General features: G+C 37.7%; 3 protein-coding genes across 3 annotated transcripts; 1 reads left to right on the forward strand and 2 right to left on the reverse strand.

The window, feature by feature from the left end:
- Window positions 1–262: 262 nt before the first annotated feature.
- Window positions 263–3993, forward strand: LOC111884452 (protein PAT1 homolog 1). Its single transcript, XM_023880778.3, has 5 exons — window positions 263–496; window positions 1114–1265; window positions 1401–1457; window positions 1589–1670; window positions 1751–3993. The coding sequence occupies exons 1-5, from the start codon at window positions 442–444 to the stop codon at window positions 3643–3645; spliced, it is 2241 nt and encodes a 746-aa protein (XP_023736546.1). The 5' UTR covers window positions 263–441; the 3' UTR covers window positions 3646–3993.
- A 2033-nt stretch (window positions 3994–6026) lies between these two features.
- LOC111884392 (uncharacterized) lies at window positions 6027–9085 on the reverse strand. Its single transcript, XM_023880709.3, has 6 exons — window positions 8279–9085; window positions 7687–7789; window positions 7522–7587; window positions 7236–7409; window positions 7026–7122; window positions 6027–6368 (listed from the first exon to the last, which is right to left on the reverse strand). Exons 1-6 carry the CDS (start codon window positions 8865–8867, stop codon window positions 6243–6245), a joined length of 1155 nt encoding a protein of 384 aa, XP_023736477.1. The 5' UTR covers window positions 8868–9085; the 3' UTR covers window positions 6027–6242.
- Window positions 9086–10559: 1474 nt separating this feature from the next.
- LOC111884381 (uncharacterized) lies at window positions 10560–13533 on the reverse strand. The gene is made up of 6 exons (XM_023880696.3): window positions 12821–13533; window positions 11954–12052; window positions 11606–11783; window positions 11392–11489; window positions 11087–11148; window positions 10560–10934 (listed from the first exon to the last, which is right to left on the reverse strand). The coding sequence occupies exons 1-6, from the start codon at window positions 13325–13327 to the stop codon at window positions 10811–10813; spliced, it is 1068 nt and encodes a 355-aa protein (XP_023736464.1). The 5' UTR covers window positions 13328–13533; the 3' UTR covers window positions 10560–10810.
- Window positions 13534–20398: the final 6865 nt, after the last annotated feature.

The following is a 20398-nucleotide window of genomic DNA, read 5'->3' on the forward strand; positions in this document are numbered from 1 at the left end:
AGCCGGTCATATTACCTAAATGTGAACAAACAAAACAAGTTAGTTACCTTAATGTGTACAAAAAAAAAAGAACATTACCTATATATGGACAATTGAAATAGTTAATTACCTTAATAAGTCATTTTCCCATAATTATTTCAATAAAACTCAAAAACACAGATTTTTATTATTTTCATCTCATTTCCAACTATTTTTTTTTTTATTTTCATTTGAGCGGGGTGTAAGTTTTTAGATCCATTTTGTATTATACAAGTAGCGGAAAGTGGTAACGCTACTTCCTTTTTAGCTTTGCGTAGTAGAAGAACGTCAACTCCAGACGCAATCACATGAGAACAATCTTTCTGGTGCTCGTTTTAGATGGTGGGATTCCTTCTTTTCTCTTCGATCCATTCCCTGTTTCTTCTCTCAAAACCCTAAATTTCCCTTCCCCAATTGCCGTGTATGGAGAGATCTGGTAGTAAAGACTTGAACAGCATCATTGGGGTTTCCTTATCAGGTAAACTGATATCCTTCCCTTTAGATAACCACGAATCTCGATCTTAGTCGGTTTTGATTTTATATATTGCCCGATTATTGATTGTTCATTGGGTTCGGTACTTGCCGTTTGACGGTGCTCAGTTTGATGTTGTTCCTTTGAATTACCTGTGTTTTTAAGCGATTTGTTTCTTTGAATTTGTGTTGTAAAAGCATGAGATCTCGAATAACACTTGTGTTTGGGTACCAGAGGTTACTACCCTCTCAGTTCGTAGAAAGTTCACTTTGAATTTTAGATGTCAAATTGGTTGCGTTTTACTTTTAGATTTGTGATAAGTGTTGTGGTTGTAAATAATTTTTTTAATTTGTATATGTAAGAAGGAATCACAGTTAACAGATGTGGAGCTACAAAACTAGATACATCTATATCAGATGCAATTTACAAATTGGACATGGATTTTAATCATGATATCGAGGGTGTGCGTATTCATATAACATAATATAGCAGCAGTTTATATGTGCATAAAGTGATTATTCCTTTGGATTTCATTGGGAAAAAATACATGTTTTCTGCAACTATTATCAAGACTTGTCTCATGGTTTTCTTCTGTACCTAATCCATTTTAACTTATAATGCAGATGACAAACGCTTTGATGCATCACAGTATGCTTTTTTCGGTCAAAATCTTTCAGACAAGGCTGATTTCGGGTGTTTAGAGGTTGAAGAAGACGATGATAATCCTTTAAACGGGCTAGGTGATGATGAATACCGTTTGTTTGATAGAGAAGAGGTATGCTTTTCAGGTTACAATATTTCCATTCATTTTGCAGTTTCTGGTGTGATTTTCATTTTCACTTGATTAGTATATATCATTACGCAATTTGCTTTTACTTACTTTGGTTCTTTGTTCATTTTCTATTGACAGGAACCAGGGGTTGGTTCCCTATCAGATTTAGATGATCTGTCAACTACTTTTTCAAAGGTCAGCTTCCTTTCAACCACATATTTGCTTGTATTTTCTTTTTAGTTTGTGGTTTGACCCTTGAATTTCATAATTTCATGGGAACCAAGTAAATATGGTATGGAGTATCAAATATGAATTGTGTTTTGCAGTTAAACAGATCAGTTAGTGGACCTAGGCATCCTGGAGTTATTGGTGACCGAGGATCAGGATCGGGTTCTATTTCAAGGGAAAGTGAGTCTAAAATTATCTACAGTTTATAATTATTTATTATGCTCATCATTTCTACAGTTTATTAAGTAAACTATTTTCAGGTTCATCTGCCTCTGAATGGTTACAAGAAAGAGAATTACCCGAGTGGTTGGACCATCACATCTCTGACACTGAAACCCACCATGGGACCCGCAAATGGTCATCACAACCACATCTCTACTCAGATTCAAAGCCATTATACAGAGCTTCATCATACCCTCAAGAACAACACCAGTTCTTCAGCGAACCCGTTTTAGTCCCTCCTCCTGCCCAAACCAATCTCTCCTCGCCACGTCAGCATTCCCATCTCTTAAACCTCTCATCCGCCATCACCAATCCCCACTTACCCTTAAACCTCTCCCGTTACAACCAGATAATCCCTCCCGGCCTTTCCCGATACGCTCAGGCCCAAGCCCAAAACAACTGGGCCAATACCAATAATATGTTACATGTGGATCATGCGGGATTACTAAGCAACACGTTTCAACAGAAACTTCTTCATAACGGGTCGTTGTCGCCCCATTTTATACCCCCGGGTCAACACCTTATCGGCCCTTTTTCCCCGCTCCAACTCTGCCCGGTTCCTTCACGCCCATTGCATCTGACTAAATACGAACCAAAAACCAAATCCACCCAAAAGAAACACTCCGGGCGTCTCTCCCGCCAGGGCTCCGATGGTAGTGGTAATCAGAAAAACGATAAATTCCGTGTACAATTTAAATCAAAATACATGACTTCTGAAGAGATTGAATCTGTTTTAAGAATGCAACATGCTGCAACTCACAGCAATGATCCGTATATAGACGATTACTATCACCAAGCCCGTATCGCGAAAATATCTTCCGACTCGAGTTCCAAGTCGAAATCCCGTTTCTGCCCTTCTCATCTCAAAGACTCGCCTTCTCGATCCTCGCGTAACAGTACAGAATCACATCATGTCAATATTGATTCTCATGGAAGGATTTCATTAACCTTCATCCGCCGCCCGCCACCTCTCCTTGAAGTCGAACCACCTCCGGGTTCCGGCGGTGGTTCCGATCAGAAATCTGAAAAACCGTTAGAACAAGAACCGATGCTTGCAGCCCGAATCACAATCGAGGATTGTCTTTGTCTTCTTCTTGATGTAGACGACATCGATCGCCTCCTGCAATTTTCTCAAGATAATGGAGCTCAAATGAGGCAAAGAAGGCAGATTCTTCTAGAAGGGTTGGCTACATCGCTTCAGCTCGTTGACCCACTCGGGAAAACTAACAACTCAGTCGGGTTGACTTCTAAGGACGATATCGTCTTTTTACGATTAGTCTCTCTCCCTAAGGGCCGAAAACTGATATCAAGATACCTTCAACTTTTATCACCAAGCAGTGAGCTTGCACGGATAGTATGCATGGCTATATTCCGTCATTTACGCTTCCTATTTGGCGGTCTTCCTTCCGACACCGGAGCTCTGACCACCACCACCGCTTTAGTGAAAACAGTTTCCACATGTATCAGTGCAATGGATTTGAATTCTCTGAGCGCTTGTCTAGCGGCGGTTGTGTGTTCTTCAGAGCAGCCGCCACTTCGGCCGCTACGGAGTCCAGCTGGAGATGGTGCTTCGGTGATTCTGAAAGCGGTTTTGGATCGGGCCACGCAGTTGTTAAGTAACCGTGGTGTGCAAAACCCGATGCTGTGGCAGGCTTCATTTGATGCGTTTTTCGGGCTGTTGACTAAGTATTGTTTGAGTAAGTATGATAGTTTAGTGCAAGCCATGTATACGCAAGTGCCGCCTAGCACGGAGGCGGCAAGGGCTATCGGGCGGGAGATGCCCGTGGAGCTTTTGCGGGCTAGTCTTCCGCATACGGATAGTAATCAGAGGAAGATGCTGGTTGACTTTTCTCAGAGGTCAATGCAGGTTGCAGGGTTGACCGGTCATAGAGGGAGCGGTGGTCAAGTTGCGCAGGAATCAGTAAGAGGATGACTGATGTGTAATGAAAAGTGTTGTATGTGTGTTTTGTGGTGGTGGCGGTGGTGGGCTTGATTTGAAATGGGAAGTGGTATGAGTTTTTTTTTTTTTTTTTAAATGTTTGTTCTGAAGGCAAGGGTAGTGTAGTGGTAATCTAAGTAAAGCAAAAACAACTCTGACCAGTATGATGACTTCTGTGTATAGAGAGGTACACTGCTGGGAGTTGAAAAGGGAGGCACGTTTTTTTGGTGCTCTCTGGTTTCATTTCATTTCGATTCGTACACTTAAATTATGTAATGTTGGTAAACTTGCACATTTGGATGTTTTAGTTTGAATTCGTATTTACAGATTCTCTTGTTTGTCTTTTGTTTGTTGATTGCTTTGGCTTTTCATAAGGGATATTGACATAAAAAATAAGTTTTTCAAAAAAATATGGTTATATCCTAACATTACTTTTTGGTGTGTAAAGTTTTTATTTATTTATTTATTTTTTAATTCTACTTTTATCCTTGTTACCTGTTATTGTAGGTTTAGATACTTTCAAAACCTCAAATGGTCGATTATTAATGTTGAAGGTGATGTAAATCTATAATTATTATCTATACTTGCCATTGCCAAACCATTTCATCAGTGCAATATCATTAAGTCTCACATGATGTAAGGCCTTCTTGTATACACACTATGTTAACGTGGTGTGTATACACTTCACCATCATTGTCTTCCACAGAAAATCTAATATACTCCCTGATTGTGATTGTGGTCGTGGTGGGTTTGACCTGCAAGAGAGAAGAAAAGAAGGGTGGAGTGTGGTGGCAGCACGAGAGGCCACAATCGTTGTTCCTTAGCATTACAAGAGGACTGAGGTGGTGTTCATATTCGTTGTTCGTGATCAGCTAGACAACAATGAAAGCTTGTTGCATTATACTAGATGATACAATATTATATGTCTTTCATGTTTGATACACACTAACCCTCAACGACTATTTACCCTTATATTTATACTGAAATATTTAATAAAACACCTTTATCTAATTTCTTTTTTTTAAGCATATATAATATTTATAAAAAGGAAACATATTTAACAATAATATTCAATAAAATCAATATATTATATTGCCCAAAATTAAAACAAGTAATATTAAATCAACGACTAATATATTATTTGTTTCATTTTAAAACGAAACAAATTTGTTAGTTAAAAGATGATACATCTTTGAAGGTTAAGTACAATTAGGGGCATGTAAAGCTCAAATTAGTTTTTTTCATTGGAACGGCTAACACACCACCCACTAAACCTACTCCTAAAATCTATTTTTTTGTCCACAACGAGATTTGAACCTTCAACACAACTTGAAGAGGGACACATTTCCACAACATTGGGCTACAAACCCTTTAGTAAAAAAAAATACTCAAATTAGTTAGTTAAAAAATAATACATCTAGTTAGGGGTAAAACTGGTCATTATTGAATAAATAAAGTTAATTATACAAAACAAAAAAAAAAACATTAAATAGAATAAAAATGGTTTATATATATATATATATATATATATATATATATATATATATATATATATATATATATATATATATATATATATATATATATATATATATATAGGGTTAGGTTATTTTATTTTGACTATCTATTGTGTGCATGTACGATTGATTCTAGACTAATCATTTTAGTTATTTTAAGAAAGTAATTAATGCATATTACATGTTGAAGATATAATGGATATTAATTACATTTTCAGCATTTAATATGCATTAATTACTTTCTTAAAATAACTAAAATGATTGGTCTAGAATCAATCATACATGCACACAATAGATACTGAAAACATTTGAACATATATATATATATATATATATATATATATATATATATATATATATATATAAACCATTTTTATTCTATTTAATGTTTTTTTTTTCAAATATCAAACACACCAAATCTTACTTCTAAATCTACACATATATCCATCGTGACTTTTACACACTCAGCCACTTAAAATATATATTTATATTGATACCGCTAGGGAAAGACCTAAAAAAAATTATCATTGCCAAATCTCCAATGAATATACAAACAGTCCATTTGAAGATTTATAATAGTTGATATAAACAATGCATTTCTAGTAATACTTACAATTAATCTAATTTTGTTTGTTTTTAAACCAATTTTCAATTAATGAATATTTATACAATTTATACTATAGTTAATTAATAATGTTTATGTTAAAAAAAGTAGAAAAAATCAGACCAGACCAAACCAACCAGTGTTGACAGGTCCGGAGTTTGTAAACATTGCAAGAAGTCACCCATACAGAGAAGCAAATATTTAATATTCATACATGAATAACTGTCATGCTGTATATATATAATTATATAGTATTAGCTTAAATATGATATTCCATAAAAAGAATTGTTTGGTATCCCTGAGGTCCAAAAACTGGAATCAAAATTAGGAAGAATGACAAGAAAAGAAATTGGTTTGTTTTGAACCTAGTAGCTATTACATATCAAGAACAAGAACATGGTGTCTAAACTATCCTGCAATCATCATAAATAAATAATGATACATAAAGCAGTCTGATTTGTTGTGTGATCTCAGCGAAACTCATCGTGGTATTCATAATCTTCATCTTCATCCTCGTTGAAGATGGCACTATAAAATACATATGGACTATCTATCATTTCTGTCAATGATAACCGCCCATCTTTATCTGTATCCGCCTGCAAAAACAACAAACTCCAATTTCACATTTGCATTCTCATGACATTTATCAAACTCATGTAGTCTAGGGTGTTTATTTCAACTAACTGTAACACAAAGCTTCAAAATTATAAGTAAATTTCAAACAGGCCCTAATGACTAAATGTATATTGATTGCATCACACACAGACACATAAAAGAGAAAGGAGACACCTGGTTCCTTCCTTTTTCCAATCTCGATCCTTTTAATGCTTTTCATCTATTTTAATTCTGTTTTTAGAAAATAATTTGATGGTGTTTTGTTGAACGTTTTCTTTCTCTTTATACTATAATTGTGTTTAATATGATGGAGTAATAACTTTTCTGATTTGGTTGATTTGGGTAAGATGCTGATTCTAATGTTGTTGATTTTGTTCAAACCAAATTTCATATTCAAATGTCTTCTTATTTTCATAATATGAATTGGATAAGTAATTATTGTGTTGATTTGCTATCACTTGATCACTGATGGATGAGATTTAACATTAAATTGCTTTATTCAATTTCAAATCTGAAAAATCCCCTCACTATGCAGACAATGAAGCTGTCAATCAACATGATTATATCTACCAGATTGCTTCAATTTCAAGGCCAAACCTATAAAAAAAAAAACATCAAAATCAAACATGCTTACTTACCTGTGATATAATATAATCTGCCTGCTGTTTGGCATAGTAACGCTCTGAAGGATGAAGCTTCCCAATGATAGGTAGCAGTTCCACATCAGACAAGTATCTACAACATCAAAAGACAAAACTCACCCTCATTAAAAGTTTAAAACCAGTTGCATCCTTAAAGATATTAGCAACTCCCAAATCATTAAAAAAAAGATATAGTTATAGATTTACCCGTCACCATCTTTGTCAAGCTGGGCAAAAAAGGTCTTTGCTGGGGACTCCAATGAATCACTGGATTCATGTGAAGAATTATGACCATCTTCATCATAGTTTCTTACAAGGTCAAATAGTCCATGGAAGAACTCTTTGAAGTTTACTTTCCCATCTTTGTCAGTATCTCGTTCCCTGAATTCTTACATTGAATTAATACACATATATGATATATCATACATGTAGCAATCAAAAAGGAAACAAATTTAGACAATTTATTGAAAATAAATACTAAATAGCATGCCACCTTACTTCCTCCTTGCACAGCCACTGAAGCAGTCTTGGATTTTGAGTGTCTGCAGGGTGCTGAAAGCTAAAATATCACAAAAAAGGGTCAAATTTTAGGGGAAGAACAAGATGGAAGTTCTAAAAAGAAAACCAGATACAAAGTTTTGTACTTTTAATAACTTACTCATTGAACTCGGTTATATTCAAGAAACCATCTCCATCAGCATCAGATGCATTGAAGTGCTCCTCTTTCCACCAGCCCATATCATATCCAAATGAGTTATTATCTAGTGAATTCATACCCAGATTGAGATGTAAGGGGAATATTCAAATACAAACTGATAGTAGAAAGCAATCAAGTCTATCAACCATAACTACATGCTGATTCTTCACAAATTCCAGGAATTGAGACTCTAATTGTTCAAATGGAATGAGCATATCATTGATAAAACTCAATGGGCACATGCTAAAAGTTCTTTATAACAATTTCTCACTAAAAAGGTCCATTTTTTATTTTAAAGATTCATATCTGGTACTCAGTCTTTCACCCAAATATGCATCTATGGTATACCATTGATATGGTTAAAGGTAGCAATTGCAAAAATTTCCTATACTAAGAAATCTTCTCATATGGAAGGAAGTCAGTAATAACTCATCAAAAAAGGCACCATCAAGATTCCAAACCTAATCTCACTGGCTACATGTAAACGGCTATAATGCAATCAATTGATGTGTCTGCTTAATTTATTAAGGAGTTGATTCATAAGATATATTACCTGAATCACGGACCCAAGTGGGAGGCTGGTATTCAGCAAAAGAAACTAGGCCATCGTGGTTTTTGTCATGCAATTCCATCTCCCTCTGACTGCGATGAAGGACTTCCCTCTGAGATTGCTCAAGGTTCCATTCCGTCAGCTCGTGCTCAGTCACGAAGCCATCGGAAGGATCGACATCAATCCTGGGGAAAAGCAAAACTAATCTGTGGGTGATATTGAACTTATGTTCATCATTCAAGTAATCTTCAGCATCAATGAAGTCCTCCCATTCCGGTTGTGATTCCATTCCCGGAGCATCATCTGCTTCAGGTTCGGTTTCTGCTTCATGATGATGGTCGCCAAAGAAGTGACTCTTCTCCCACAATTTGTCCTCTCTCTTGCGCTCAATGTCGGCTACCAAAGGGTCGAAGGAAACATGATGGTCCGTTGTGGTTGCGATGGTGGGGGTGAAAGAGAAGTTGGACCGAAGCTTTAGTCGACGGTGGCGGCGATGGTTGTTCCGGTGATTGGATTTATTGGGGGAATGCGATATGAGAAGGAGGAGGAGCAAAGCTACCGTGATGTAGATGATGACCGAGAGTTTACCCATCTCATGGGCGGCGGCCTTGTCGGTGGCGATTGGTGGCGTGAGAGAGATTCTCGACCAATCACGCCGGACTGGAGATCTCAATCTCTCTCACTATTTTTGGGGTTTGGCAGTTGGAGACGAGGCGGACGATTTATTAATTCAAGAGAATGGCGAGATTGAAGAAGGAGGATCAAGATTTTCAACACTTTGGTAGATCTATTTCACAGATTTCGTGATTATATATAATACACAAAACAAGATGAGCTTTTTGACAAATTACGTGATTATGTTTTCCTTTAGGATAAACATTTTAATTAGAAACGACAAATTAGGTTCCACAAAAATAGTTAAAGATCACTAAAATGATCTTAAATAGTTGTAATTTTTGAATTTTACTATATGTGAAAATTTAGGTGGTCTCTTTTTTTTTTTTTTTTTTAAAGATTTTTGTTGGTTGCTATATGTGAAAAAAATGGTTTTCGTAAATAGTGAGTGACAGTAAAAAACTTTGTTGCAAAATTCCTAAAAAGTTTATATTTTCTAGAAAAAAATGTTGTGATATTTCCTAATTTTCAAAACCGAAAAAACTTTTCTTTATGCCTTCAAAACCATGTTATCTTTGTTTGTAAAAATCCTAATAGATTAAAACATTTTGAGTACAAATATTGTTTCAAAACAACAAAACTCTAAAGATGTCATAATCAATACATAACATGAGTTGCAGTTTAAAGACCTATCGATTCTGAATATTATTGCAGGTTGTCTCTTAATCACTCAACATCCTAATCAAGTTCCAGCAGTCTTATGCCTGCTGCTTGTGATACATATAATTTAAGAGACTTGATGAAACACATAATGTTTTCAATTTCACAATATTGTTATGATAATAACTCATAAATAACCAATTGTTAACAAACGATATATCACACATCATAAATAACTATGACACTATACCATTTTTCCTTAGTTACCTAGCCCATCGATTTTCACACACCGATCTTCCAACAATAATCCCTTGAGATCTAACCTGATGGCCTAATACATTTATCTAATTTTTCTATAATATTGTTTTGATTTTTTAAAAATAAGATATGATTATAATTAAACTAATATGTAAATGAGTAGAAAATTACATAGTCTAAATGCTAACAAAATCACTTTTTTTTCTTTTATGCAAAAACACACTTCAGAATAGGAATGTTATTTGGTCTTTAATGTTATTCGGTTCTATTAAGAAATGCGTTATCTAAGAAGGTGTACAAAACTGAAACCGGACCTGATCCAAAAAAAAACCGAAAACCAAATAATCCTTAAACTAAGAAACGGGAACCGAATAGCTTTCTTAATCAATCCTTATTAGGTTCTAGTTCCGGTTTGGTTTTCGGCCCAAACGCTCATCCCTACATAATATTTGTTGAATAAAGGGCCATGCTATAAAACCCTTAAGTCTGCTAGTTTTTTTATCGGTTTTACCCAAAGTAGTATTTTAGGTCCATTAATGCCTCAAATTTGAAAAAAAAAAAAATTATCCTTTTTGCAAATTTATCCGGTAAAACTGAAAATTTCTTCCAAACTTAAGGGCTTTAATAAACCAGAAAACCAAACTTAAGGGCTTTTATGAAGCAGAAAAAAAGGTAAAACCGTACATTTATGCCAAACGTAAGGGCTTTAATAAACCAGAGAAAAGAAAAGGTTGCAAATTTGAGGCATCAATGGACCTAAAATACAACTTTGGGTAAAACCAACATAATTTTACAAACTTAAGGGTTTTTATGTCATTATCCCTTTAATAAATTATTAAAAGATATAATCTATATCAACCATATATATTGAATTGCAGTCTTCATAAAACTATTAAATGATTTTTCTTTCTTTTAAATCCAGCTACAAAATCCTTATGTTGCAGTCTTCACTTAAGGGCTTCTATCTCTCCCGGTAAGTCTACAAAAGCCTGAAAACAAAATCTATGGAGCCGACCCGGATTCGGACCCTGAATCCTCTGAATCTGAAGCATCAACCATCTTTTCAAGTGAATCCATATCACCTGCTTCAGCCACTGTATGCATCCGAAGCTTTTCAGCATCCTCGCTGCAAATTTCAACCAAAACTACTGTTAACCAATTTAACTTTACAAAAAAATAAAAAAAACATTCTACTGCCTTCAAGTACAATTTTTTCCATTTGAGATTTTTTTTTCTTAAAGAAGTAACTCTTTCTAAAAGGAATGATTAGATGCTTACTCTGCAACGCCAAAGATTTCTTTCACTATCAAGGAGCTGTCTCTTCCACAGAACTCTGGGAGCTGGAGTGGTGCGTGTTGGAAAGTCAACACAAATCAACATAAACACTGTTTAGAAATATATACATATAATGAACTAAAAATCACTTCAATTAAAATGCCCTTTAATGGATCAAAATCAATGCTATCAGCAATTCAGTATCTTTTGGAGATTGCTAATGGTCAAAAATATATGCATTTTTTGGACTACAACGCTAATGAGAATGACATCTAGAAGTATGTTCAAAAATATCAATTTAATTTTACCTCTGAAAGATAGAAAATCTTTCCAAAAAGTGCTTGAACAGCAAGCTTTCTCCTTAAGCCCTTTTCAGAATATCCCGATGTATTCATCACAACTGGACCTGAAACATGGAAGAAATCATTTTTGAGCAACCAAAAACCTCATCTAATTATATGCATACATGCACCACACAGAAGTGTTGTGTTTATTTAAAACATAAGCATGACTGTTTTGTACCTTTATCTTTAACAATTCTCCTTGAGATATCATTAAGAATTTCAGCCACTTGGGAATCATCCAACATTGTTGTTTTTCTGAGTTGAATCAATGCTGCAACCAGTTTTGGGTTGAAAGGCTTTTCATTTAATGCATATCGGATGTATTTTCGCAAAATCTCCACCATGCTGAAGCCTGTCTGCATACAGAATAAAATGATATCAAAAACTCATTGTCTTTACAAAAACTTTAATCAATGAATAAACTAGCAGAAGAGGTTGAATTTAGAAAACAAAGATACATGTAATGTACTTAAGACCAAAGCTTTCCATATTGTAAGGTCAAAAGTTGAATGTATATCATTATCACCTTCTGCATCAGTCCCATCAAAGCTTCCTGCTGTACTCCATTACCTTCTTTCTCAAGTAACTCATCTACTGACCTGCATAGATCTGCATTTTTATTGACCTGAAAAGCATCAAATAATGTTTAGCAAGTTTCTTGTCAAAGGCAATAAATCTTCATCACATACTTTTTAGTCTTGCCAATTCTACATAGATGGAAAGCATTCTACATACTCTTTCCACCCAAAAATGCTATTTTGAGTAACACAATACATCCTTTTTTTAGAGGATCCCTTTTATTGCCCAATAACAATCACTACAAAAGATGAGTGACAGTCTTAATTTCCAAATTATTTAAGGTCAAAATAACCAAATTTGGAGACTCACTAAAGAAATAGCAACAGAAAACTATATATGGAGACAAAATGTAACATTACTATACTATTCCAAACTTTAAATCAAATTACTAATCAATTCCAATTCCAATTCTTCAAGTAAGAATAATCACTTCAAATGCACACAACCGCACAACCACTAAATGTGTAGTATATTCACTCTACACATTAAAGGTATGAATTTTGAGATGAGTTCTTTCTTAATTGACTGGGTATTAGACTTATTTCATATATATGTAGACATGTATGAAAATACCCTCTTATTCTCAAACTTTTGGAGATTCAAATCCAACATTAACATCATTGAACCTTGTTTGTATAGGCATGTGTCCAAAAAGTTCGTCGTTTTGACTTTTTGAGGAGTTGTAAGCAGCTTAAACGGATGCACACAAAGTAAAGTAACAAACAACAAATTCAAAGCAAGACTGTAATGAAAGTGAAATTGATGCACAAACTCAAACAAGAAAAAAAGGAGATAAGGAGAAAGCCAGACTCACTAGCTTACGGCGAACTTCTTTGGGTGAAGTGAACTTGCGAATGGTCTTGACAACCGCAAAAACAAAGGAGACTCCAACATAAGCCAAAGGGATAGCCAGAATCCATGGAAAGGAAGTTTGGCCGACTCTTGGACCAGGAAGGGCCTGTGTTACTGAGCCACTAAACTCGACAATGTCCAGAGCTTTCTCTTGTATCCATGGCAAATCCTCCTCGACTTCCTCCAGCTCATCCTCCTCCTTCTTCTCTGATTCTTTAGGGTTTGTATTATTTCTCGCTGCTGCTGCGGTGGACGAAACCAATCGACAACGACGAGAGGAAGTTGATAATAAGGGAGAGAAGGGCGTATGGAAGGTAGTCAATTTCAATTGGGAAGATAGGCACTCCGTTGTAGTACTGGTGGCCGGGATTTTACTGAGTATTGACTTCGATGTTGGCTTTGGTGTCAGCGGCGATGGATGACGGTTGGTGGACGAGACAGCATAGTGATACCCAAAAGCACTAGACATTGCCCCTTTCTCAGGATTTCGTTTATATGAAAGATAGGTTTAGTTATCTTTTTCCTCCGATAATTATTGCAGCTAGTGTGTGTGTCGATACTCTCGCGGTGGCGATGGTTGGATACGGTGGTGCTACTGCTGCTGATGAGCTGCAAGAATTGGATTTTGGCTTTTGGGCGTTACAACTTACGAACACTGCTTTTGCCGTTTGGGCTTTTCTTTATTCATCAGGAAAAAGTTACTTATGGGCCGTCTATCCACTACTTACTAGTGACTAGACTAGACCACTACCAATATTATATTACATGTATTTGCTTAACAGTTTTTTTAAGAAAATATATTTTTTTGTCGATTTATATAGGCTAAAGCTTTAAGGATAATAAACTTTATCCGTATATTTATGTTTTTTTTTCTACATATACCGTTAAATTTATTTATTTTGTTTAAAAAACATTAATATTACCGATTATTATAAGTTTATGCAGTTTCAACATCCTTAGCAGCTCCGACAAGCTTTTGGTAATGAAGTTTTTTTCTTTTATCTTTTATACTCAAGATCTAAATTGAGTTCTTCAACCTAAAAATCAAGAAAGCTTTTGGTAATGAAGTTTTTTTTTTCTTTTATCTTTTGTACTCAAGATCTAATTGAGTTCTTCAACCTGAAAATCGAGAACTGAAACTCAAAAATTTAAATTTTGAAAAAGTGTATTTGAAGATCTGAAAATTGAATTCCAAACACGTACGATCTCAAGATCTAAAAATCGAGAAATCTTCGAGTTTTGGGGATGAACACACACAAGCATGATTGATTTTTAGATCTATGTGTTCTTGGTGAGAGATAGGTTTGAAACAAAAAAAATCAAAAACAAACAAACAAACTCAATCGATTTTCATATTTGTATGTTCTTGGTGCTTATATGTGTACGAAAGATGGATCTAAAATGAAACACACACATAATCAATTTTTCATATCTCTGTGTTCTTGGTGTTTGTGTGTGTGTGTTCTTGGTGTTTGTGTATTGTATGTAAGAGAAATGGGTTAGAAACAATCACGCTCTAACACCGTAAAAATTTAAAACAATTTTTCGCATTTTCAAACACATTTTTTACAAACTCCTTTATTCATAAAATGTCATAACATCATGTCTTTGTTTCACAAAATATCCCCCAAGATCAAAATACATAAATCCCATGTGTGTGTGTACGAATCAAGTCGGCGCCTTCCCGCGGTCATCACTGGTACCTAAAACACATAACACTAAACACTGTAAGCATAAGCTTAGTGAGTTCCCCAAAATACCACTCTAACACATAATAGCCACTCGAGGCTGTAACTCTGTTGACCCTCTGGTCAATGTGTCTCAGTGGGGCCCTCCAGCCCCAACTTTCTGTGGGCCCTCTGGCCCTAACTCTAGGGACCCAAAAGTCCCAACTTTGTAACTCTGAATCATGCATAACACATATCACAATAAATCACAACACACAAACAACATGCAAATACACTAGCATATATCTCTATAGTACTCTGTCACATAACTCTATTACCACACTAGGTAAAGTATAATGAGAAGACTCACCTCAGGCGTCTCGGTAAATCTCTGACTCAATGGAAAATATTGCCTAGCCTCCGCCTATTCACAAAATAATTACTCTTATAAATATAACTCTCGAGACTAGACTCAACCTGCCATTGGCACCCTTAGAAAGGTACAAGACTATTTTACCCTCCCCTCTTGTCACAAGGACTCTATTGACAACTAAACCCTTAAGGTCAACAAAAGTCAACGGTCCCACTTTGACCCTACTCGCCGAGTGCACCCTGGTGACTCGGCGAGTTCTCATATGTCCTTTAACCTTTTGTCCCGCTTGACACGTCGAGTCCCTCCCTATACTCGACGGGCCATACCAGCCATGAATCGCGGGGCCACCCCGACTCAACTCGCTGAGTCTCAAGAACAATTCAGCGAATACCGTCTTGAACTCCAGTCCTCTAACTCACTCCTGACTCACTGAGTCATCCCCCAACCCAGCGAGTCTACTCGCTGAACAATTTACGTGAAACCCTAACCCTACTCGCCGAGTCTCAAGAACAACTCGACGAGTTCATGCCATGCACAAACTCTACTGACCTCCTGAGGTCAGATCTGTTTCCCCAAACCATAGATCTAGCCTCCCCAAGCATGAATGTCACGTAAAGTTCGAAACTTGATGCTTGTATAACCACAACAAGGCATCAAAAGGAGATTAGGTCCCAAAAATGGCAACCTAAGTCCAATAACCCCAAACTAACCCATAAAGTGTAACGACCCGTCTCCGGTATGATGATTCCATGGTATTTATTTTTGAAGTTGCAAGAGGGACTCGGCGAGTTCATAGCCTCACTCGCCGAGTAGGAACGGGATTTCGAGCACGTGTTAGCCGGCGACTCGGCGAGTCCATATTCTGGACTCGGCGAGTCTGTCTGTCTGAAAGAAACCCTAAATCCCTGGGTTGCTCACTATTTAAGCCACCTTATAGCCCCCAATCTCGCCTCCTTCACCCTCAGAGAGCTATAAGAAAACCCTAATCCGTTCTTGAGTGATTTAAGTGTTCTTGTGTGCATTTGTGAAGGCTTGAAGAAGGAGAAGAAGAAAGGAGCAAGGAAAAGAGGTGTAGAGCAAAGATTCAAGGGCAAATCAGAGTTCCTTGAGGTATTCTTCGGATTTCCTTCCCTTTTATGCTTTAAAACCCCATTAGAACTCTTCTAGATCTAGTTTGATGCTTTTCTCAAGCCTTATGATGGTATGGATGCCCTATTAGGTCGAGATATCCTTAGATCTGTTCATTTAGGAGTCGTAGAGCCCGGATCTATTGTCTTTTGTTGATTCCTTGTATGAAAACCCTAGATCTAGCCTTCTCTTTATGATTTTGAGCTATTTTATCTTCATGGATGCATATGGGCACGTAAAGATAGAATCTTTACGTGCTAATCGAGTTAAGGGAGTCCAGATCTATAAGTTTTATGCACTGGATTCAAGCATAATCAAGTTTTGAGTTGTTGCATGCAAGCGACTCGGCGAGTCTGAAGAACGACTCGGCGAGTCGAGTCGAGAGTCCCCGATTTTCCCTTTTCGAGTGATGTCGAGTAGGACCAGTGAGTGGTAGAGTGGACTCAGCGAGTTTGAGGTTAGACTCAGTAATGGAGGGACTCGGCGAGTTGTTCATACAACTCAGCGAGTCCAAGGCAATCTTCTTAGCTCGAAGAACAACTCGTCGAGTTGTTCATATGACTCGGCGAGTCGGATGCAGATTGCCTAAGTTTTGATTCAAAAGGGAACTCGTCGAGTTGATGCCATACTCGACGAGTAGCAGCGAGTAGGGTCGTGAAGTGAGAATAGGGACTCGGCGAGTTGGCGGCCCAACTCGGCGAGTCAGGTCAACTGTGGGTTGACTTTGACCAGGAGAGTTGACTTTGACCAAGGGTAAAAGAGTCATTTTACCCCAGTGCAGTGTTTAGCATTGATTGAGTGTGTTTATGGACTTGTAGCCGGAGAGATACCGGAGCAACAGCAGATAGCTTCCAGAGCCATACACACAGCAGCCAGTTCACGAGGTGAGTTTCCTTCCAGTAGGATCAGGGTCTAAGGCCACAAGGCCGGCCCATTTAGTTAGTAGCAGTTCCGGACATCAGTCCGAAGCAGTAGTTCAGTATGCTTGATGTCTCCGTGATTCAAGCACGTTGTGTGTTATGTTAGTTGACATGTGTTATGCCATGCTATGATGAGTAGTTCCGGACTTCGGTCCGATGCAGTCAGTTCCGGACTTCGGTCTGATGCAGCTAGTTCCGGACTTCGGTCCGATGCAGTGGGCAAGGCCCAGTATGTGTTTTATATGTATTTTATGGTATGTGGTAGTTTGGGGGAGCTCACTAAGCTTCGTGCTTCTAGTTTTAGTTTTGGTTTCAGGTACTTCCGCAAGCAAAGGAAAGAGCTCGGGATGATGGCATCGCACACACCACAGCTTCAGTTTTCATCCTGGGAGTTGATTCAGTTCTTGATTTTGATATGATATAGATATGATACAGTTTTCCTCACAGTGTTTTTACTATGTTTGAGATACATCACGTATGGTTTTATGATATGATACTCAGATTATGGTTTTTGGTTATATTGAAAAATGAAATTTTTGGGTCGTATTTTTGGGTCGTTTCATAAAGCTCCAAGGGTTAAGGTCTCTGGACCTCTTTGAGTCCAAATCCAAGGCACAAACTCGAAGAGGGACCATTTGATCCACATAATCACTCTCCAAAGGGGGTTAGAAAACCCGAACTCTAAAGATCAACACTAAAACTGAAGGAGATTCGAACTATTACCTCAAAATGAAGTCTCTAAACTCTGGATCTGCTTGAATCGCACCTCCTCCTTGCTCTTGTCACCTTTTTGAAACGACCCAAAAATACGACCCAAAAATTTCTTTTAATAAAACATTACTTTAGACAAAGTCATCATTCCAAAACATAATTTGAGTATAAGTTTTCAAACACATGTTCATTATCAGAGTAAACATTCTCAGGCTGACTACTCTATGGTGTGTGCCATGCGATCACCCCGAGCTCCTCCCTCCGCTACCGGAAGTAGTACCTGAAAACCAAAACTGAAAACCGTAAGCACGAAGCTTAGTGAGTTCCCCACCTTACCACATACCATGCATAACCACATACTGCATATACTGGGCCACGCCCGTTATCCGGGACCTCGTCCCCTACTTCGGGCCTCGCCCGCTACAACGGCCCCGCCGCTCCAGGCCCCGCCTGGCTTCGAGCCCCGCTCGGATACATATCTGCTACACTTAGGCCTCGCCCTCTACTATGGGCCTCGCCCGCTACAACGACCTCGCCGCTCCAGGCCCCGCCTGGCTTCGAGCCCCGCTCGAATACATATCTGCTTCACTTAGGCCTCGCCTGTCACAGGGCCCCGCCCACTAACATATACTAGCACATACATATATCACATAACAACACATAAGCTAAATATATACTAACAGCTCTCGCTCTAAGGCCTCGCCTATCTCCGGGCCCCGCCCGTGTCCTGCTACTGATGAGTCATGGGACCTCGTCCATACTCCTGCTGATAGTGAGATACGGGCCCCGTCCGTCCTCTCTCCTTCCCTAACTTGGGTCTCGCCCCTGAACTGCTGCTACTGAGATGTGGAACACCATCCACACTTTGCTATTGGTGAGATACGGGACCTCGCCCCCACTCACCTCCCTACCAGGCACATACAAGTATCACACAGACAACAAGTATAACTATCACATAAACCACTCCTTGGGCACCCTCCCTCTATCATTGGACCTCGTCCGAACACCATACTAGCATACTGTGCCTAGGTCTAACCCCCGAGTCTTCTACTCATAACTACATGGGCCGACATTGTGGCCGTAGACCCATTCATACAAAGGGAAACTCACCTGATACTGCTGAACTGCTGATGTTAATCCCTTTGACCGCTACCCGACCATTGACTCCGAACTGCTGCTCCACTAGCTCCCCGAGCTATCAATGCCAACACATTACTTAGTCTAATTGACCTTCAAAGGTCAACCAAGTCAACCCTTTCCAAAGTCAAAGTCCTGGTCAAAGTCAACCTTCCAGGTCAACCCTACTCGCCGAGTCCACTCACCGACTCGCCGAGTTGGTCATTTAATCCTCGACTCGGATCCCGCTCGGACTCGCCGAGTTCCTCCTTGGACTCGCCGAGTCCCTCCTAAATTTAGGGTTTCTTTTACTTTCTTGGCTTTCAAAATCTTGGGTGTTACACTTTTTCTCTCTCACAGCGTTTTAGCTCTCTTAGGGTTCTCTCAAGGGACTGGTAGCCGCAATGGGAGGCTATAAGTGCCCTTAAATAGGCTCCAAACCCGGGGAATTCGGGTTTCATTAAACAGCGTGGACTCGCCGAGTCCACTAATGGACTCGCCGAGTCCGGGCGCGAACCTGGATGAACATCCGCGAATCTACTCGGCGAGTCTTGGCTTCAACTCGCCGAGTTCATCCACAAATTCCAAAATAAATAAATAAATTAATATACCTAGAAATTCAGGATGTTACACACGCACACGTACACGCGCACAACCGACTTTCATATATGTATGTTCTTGGTGTTTGTGTGTGTTCTTGGTGTTTATGTGTGTAAGAGAGATAGATTTGAAACATACACAACCGATTTTTATATATGTGTTCTTATTGTTTGTGTGTGTGTGTGCTTTTTGTTTTTGTATATGTAAGAGGGATGGGTCTGAAACAAAAACACACACAATCGATTCAAAATTTTGTGTCTTATTTAGGGGGGTAGGGGTTGTGTGTTCTTGGTATTTGTATATTTATGTATGTATTCTTTATGTTTTATGTGTGTGTGTGTTCTGTTTGTTTAGGTGTTCTTGGGTGTTTTAATAAGAGAGGATGATTAGAAAATTCATATTTTGCTAGAAATCTACACCAACGGGTCATAATGATGTTTAAAAGTAGACTAAACAAGCTCAATGGGCATATACGTATGAAAAAACATTCAGACTAAATGTATGCACAAACTAAAGTATGTTACAACCGATTTATATAACTTAGCAAGTAAAGATTCTCCGATGGTGTTTCCGGTTTTTATTATTATTTTGGTTTTGATTTGGACTTAGGCTATTTTTGATAGGCTAACTCATTGTTAACTAATAAAAATGGGGTTTGTTAAGTTTGTTGGAAATGTAAAATGACATAAAAGACATGTAGAGCAATCATTTAGTATTATAAGACAAATATGTAATAAATACCATTAAATTAAAGTAAGTATTAATAAATAATTCCCATATCATTTATATTTAAATGGAATTTTATGCATCCCAAACAATATTATCAATCTCATCACAAATTTCTTGCATCTCATAGTGTGATTCTCAAATGTTATCATGAATAAATCTTAACTAATCATCTAGTTCTCATGTACATATGTTAATCATTGTATTTATGAAAAATGTTGAAGTCATATATGTTTGAATAATTCATTAGAGTATATTTAGGGTAAAAATGTCGTCATTATCACTTCTGTCGAGCCTTC

Source organism: Lactuca sativa, chromosome 3 (assembly GCF_002870075.4).
Source record: "Lactuca sativa cultivar Salinas chromosome 3, Lsat_Salinas_v11, whole genome shotgun sequence".
Classification (NCBI taxonomy): Eukaryota; Viridiplantae; Streptophyta; class Magnoliopsida; order Asterales; family Asteraceae; genus Lactuca; species Lactuca sativa.

Bases quoted from the DNA above. Each gene is read 5' to 3' on its own strand.
- LOC111884452 (XM_023880778.3), top strand. From the start codon at position 442: ATGGAGAGATCTGGTAGTAAAGACTTGAACAGCATCATTGGGGTTTCC. The intron at 1,458-1,588 runs GTCAGCTTCCTT...TGTGTTTTGCAG, and splicing joins TGTCAACTACTTTTTCAAAG to TTAAACAGATCAGTTAGTGG. The intron at 1,671-1,750 runs GTGAGTCTAAAA...AACTATTTTCAG, and splicing joins GGGTTCTATTTCAAGGGAAA to GTTCATCTGCCTCTGAATGG.
- LOC111884392 (XM_023880709.3), bottom strand. From the start codon at position 8,867: ATGGGTAAACTCTCGGTCATCATCTACATCACGGTAGCTTTGCTCCTC. The intron at 7,410-7,521 runs GTGGCATGCTAT...GTAAGAATTCAG, and splicing joins CTGTGCAAGGAGGAAGTAAG to GGAACGAGATACTGACAAAG. The intron at 6,369-7,025 runs GTAAGTAAGCAT...TTGTTTTTGCAG, and splicing joins CAGATTATATTATATCACAG to GCGGATACAGATAAAGATGG.
- LOC111884381 (XM_023880696.3), bottom strand. From the start codon at position 13,327: ATGTCTAGTGCTTTTGGGTATCACTATGCTGTCTCGTCCACCAACCGT. The intron at 11,490-11,605 runs GTACAAAACAGT...TCCATGTTTCAG, and splicing joins GAGAATTGTTAAAGATAAAG to GTCCAGTTGTGATGAATACA. The intron at 10,935-11,086 runs GTAAGCATCTAA...TGAAATTTGCAG, and splicing joins GAAATCTTTGGCGTTGCAGA to CGAGGATGCTGAAAAGCTTC.